This window comes from Lactuca saligna, chromosome 5, assembly GCF_052625555.1.
Source record: "Lactuca saligna cultivar CGN05327 chromosome 5, ASM5262555v1, whole genome shotgun sequence".
Classification (NCBI taxonomy): domain Eukaryota; kingdom Viridiplantae; phylum Streptophyta; class Magnoliopsida; order Asterales; family Asteraceae; genus Lactuca; species Lactuca saligna.
Genome location: NC_136421.1, coordinates 305,575,168 through 305,578,576, shown reverse-complemented (window position 1 = coordinate 305,578,576; position 3,409 = coordinate 305,575,168). Strand labels below are relative to the sequence as shown.

Below are 3,409 nucleotides of genomic sequence, written 5' to 3'. Positions count from 1 at the left end.
AAGAACGCTGAAATCCGAGTTATAACAAAGAAGTTATGACCCGTCGAAGTTTTACGGCAAAACCCGCACGACCCTCGGAATCGTAAAAAGTGAATTTACGATCTAAACGAAAGTCGTAGTATATGTTAAACCGAGAGTGTGCATAAAAAGAACGTCCAAATCTAACTTCGTATGAGGAATTTAAGATTTTTCTAAACTGTATATGTATTTTATATTTACGAATATGTTGGGTAAAACATGGGTATATGAATGATGAGAGATAAAAGATGATATGAGTGAACATTGACAGCTATATACTTAGTGCCTAATAAATAACATCAGCAGCTATGGATTTAATGTCTATTGGATAAACGTTGGAAGCTATGGACTTAGTACCTGTTAGATAAACATTGGTAGCTATGGACTTAGTACCTATTAGATAAACACTGGTAGCTATGGATTTAGTACCCGATGAATGAACTTTAGCAACTATAGAATTAGTGCTTTACGAACGAGCATTGACAGTTATGAACTTAATACCTATCGTATTTATCCCTACGGAGCCAAAATTTTAACTTATTTTTCACCTATTTTACATGTTAAAAGGATAATATATATTTAAGTCATGTCATTCGTTAATAATGGAAAAAAAATCGTCAAATTTTGTAAGACATTTTGGCGATTAAAACAAAATAAATATTTTATCAATAATTCAAAAAAAGAAAACACTCATCCACCATGAGACTCGCTCCACACCATCTTTCATGGCCTCTACTTCATTTCTGTTTTGATTTAACCTTTTCTCTTTCACAATCAATCGTCTCTTTTGTTCCTTTCAATCCTATTAAACAATGTTTCAGATCTCTCTCTCGCTGTCATCTTGCATGTTTCTCATCCATCTTGACATCTACGTATTCAATTGTTTGAGTTCATAATGATCCAATTGTGAAATCTGATAAACAAAAACGGTGCTAAAACAGTGATTTGTGGCTGCGTTTCGAATTTATTAGAGATCGAGCCAAATTGTCGCCGGAGAGACGAAGGCTATAATTAGCTGGCGTAGCCATGGAAGACAAAGAAACAGCTTCAGATCGGATACAAAATCGGAATATTGTGGACATGCTTCGAGACGGTAAAGCTTCGGGATCGAAGAAGAACTGGAAGGCGTTTCGAGACACGCTCCGCCTCAAACGCGCCGGTAGAGCGTGGACCTCCACCGTCCCTATCCCCGCCTCTGATCTCCCGATCAACACCAACAGTAGTACTAACCGTATGATGATCCGACGTGGTTCTTCAAGATATCCAACCGACCCGAACGTCGACGAATTGGACGGCGAGGCAACTCGGCAGTTAGGGTATACGCCGGACAGGCAACGCAGCGGCCGGTTACTCCCACTGGAAACCGATCCGGAGGAGGAAAACGATAATAACCCCCCGGACGACGGCGAGACAAAGCCTGAACAACAGATGTCGTTGATGTCGTTGCTCTCAGATCACGGGTCTCATTACAATGCAGGTCCAGATGAACACGTTGAAGAACATCAAGAAGAACCAGAACCAGAAGAAGAAAAGAAAGAAGAAGAAGACGAAGAAGAAGAAGAAGAAGAAGAAGAAGAAGAAGAAGAAGAAGAAGAGATCGGAGACCACAATATCTGCGGCAGTTGCAAAGGAAAGCATAAGAACACAGCATTTGGTCCCTGTGGTCATACATTTTGCAAGAACTGTACAAAGGAGCTTCATGTCTCCATAGGCAACTGTCCAACCTGCAGTAATTATATGTTGGAAATTCTTGATATCTATTAATCTTTTCTTCTACATTATTTATTAGAGTTTATATTTTTTTTTTTCTGTCGCTAATGGGAATATTATGTGGCTGGTGTTGTTCATTGTACGTAAGTAATCATATTTTGATGAGATTATGCGAGTCAAAATTTAAAGCAAAACATCATTCGGGATGGGACGTCATTCATACTTCTAGTTTTAATAATATTACACTCACGAATACACAACAATAAAGCTATAATATATTGAAGCTTATGTAAACTAGGTTATCATTTCATTTGAAACTCTTATATATTTTTCTTTTCATCATATTAATTTAAAAATTCATGAATTTTCAATTTCTTTTTAATAATAATTAAAATTTAATTAATTAGGTTAAATAAATATCAAACCTAAAATGTAATCATATATAAAGTAAATTTCAATATTAAAATAATATCTTAACTTATACTTATAAAATTATGTTTTTTAACTTTTAACATATTATATTTAATTTATTAGTTTTAATATATCGTTGGATGTAAACATGATTTTTCATTTTCTTTCTAATAATAATTATAATTTGGTTAATTAGGTTAAATAAATATCAAACCTAAAGTATAGTTATATGTAAAATAAATTTTAATATTAAAATAATATTTTTACTTATACTTATAAAATTATGTTTTGTAACTTATACTTATAAAGTTATGTTATATAAAATTTAACAACAACGTGACTGTTATATTTAGAAAAAACATATATTTGTAAAAACTTTAACTATATAGGTGTTTTTGCGCAAAACGCGAACATTCGCCTAGTTATTTTATATTATCGATCGCTATTCTTGAACACTTTTTTTTGTAATTTTTTTTTCATTTTCCATCGAAAATTTTCACAAAACCATGTGCTTATGTTTGAAATAGTTTAACATTTTGTTAGATTTTAGTAAAACATGAATCATTTTCTTGAAATCCCGAAATTATTCGTTAGATTTCAGACTTGTTCTTCAAGTATCTAAATTCTAATATCATCCGTTTTTTCACTACTTCTTGAAATACAGAATAGTCATATGAATGTTTTTGTCAAAAACAATTACTTTTAAAGTGACATTTAGTCTGAAATATCCGGAATAACTCATTCTTAATAAATATGTCATTTTTCAAAACACAAAAAACTTCATCATTTTCAATTAAATCATTCATTCCTAATGACTATTTTTGTAAATTACCCTAAAATACGAGATATATATGCCATAATTGTTGCAAGTCAAATTTTCGTTATTGATTTTTGTGGTTTCCAAAAAATCACGTCTTTAGTCTTTGTATTATATTTTATTTTATTTATTATTATTATTCTTTTTAATAGTTAAGGTATGGACCCTAATTAAATGACATTCATATTTAAATATATTGTATTTTTTTTTTAATAATATAAGAAATAGCATCATAGCCATTAAATCTTTAGATGTATTATCATTTTACATACATGTTTTGTGTAAAATTGAATATGTGCATCTTTTATTAATCTTTCTTTGCAAAAAGTGTGTAAAAGTTCCAACAAGTAAATACAATTATGTTTGCTTTCTAAATTCATTCGAATATCCCTTTCACATATCCTTTTAGTTCCTTTAACTTAAATTAGTCATTTTCATGTGTCACTTAAGTAT

At 31.3% G+C, this 3,409-nt stretch overlaps 1 protein-coding gene across 1 annotated transcript; it reads left to right on the top strand.

Moving 5' to 3' along the window:
* Positions 1–1,044: 1,044 nt before the first annotated feature.
* LOC145046999 (uncharacterized) lies at positions 1,045–2,561 on the top strand. Its single transcript, XM_078995253.1, has 2 exons — positions 1,045–1,509; positions 2,529–2,561. The coding sequence occupies exons 1-2, from the start codon at positions 1,045–1,047 to the stop codon at positions 2,559–2,561; spliced, it is 498 nt and encodes a 165-aa protein (XP_078851379.1).
* The last annotated feature ends 848 nt before the right edge of the window (positions 2,562–3,409 follow it).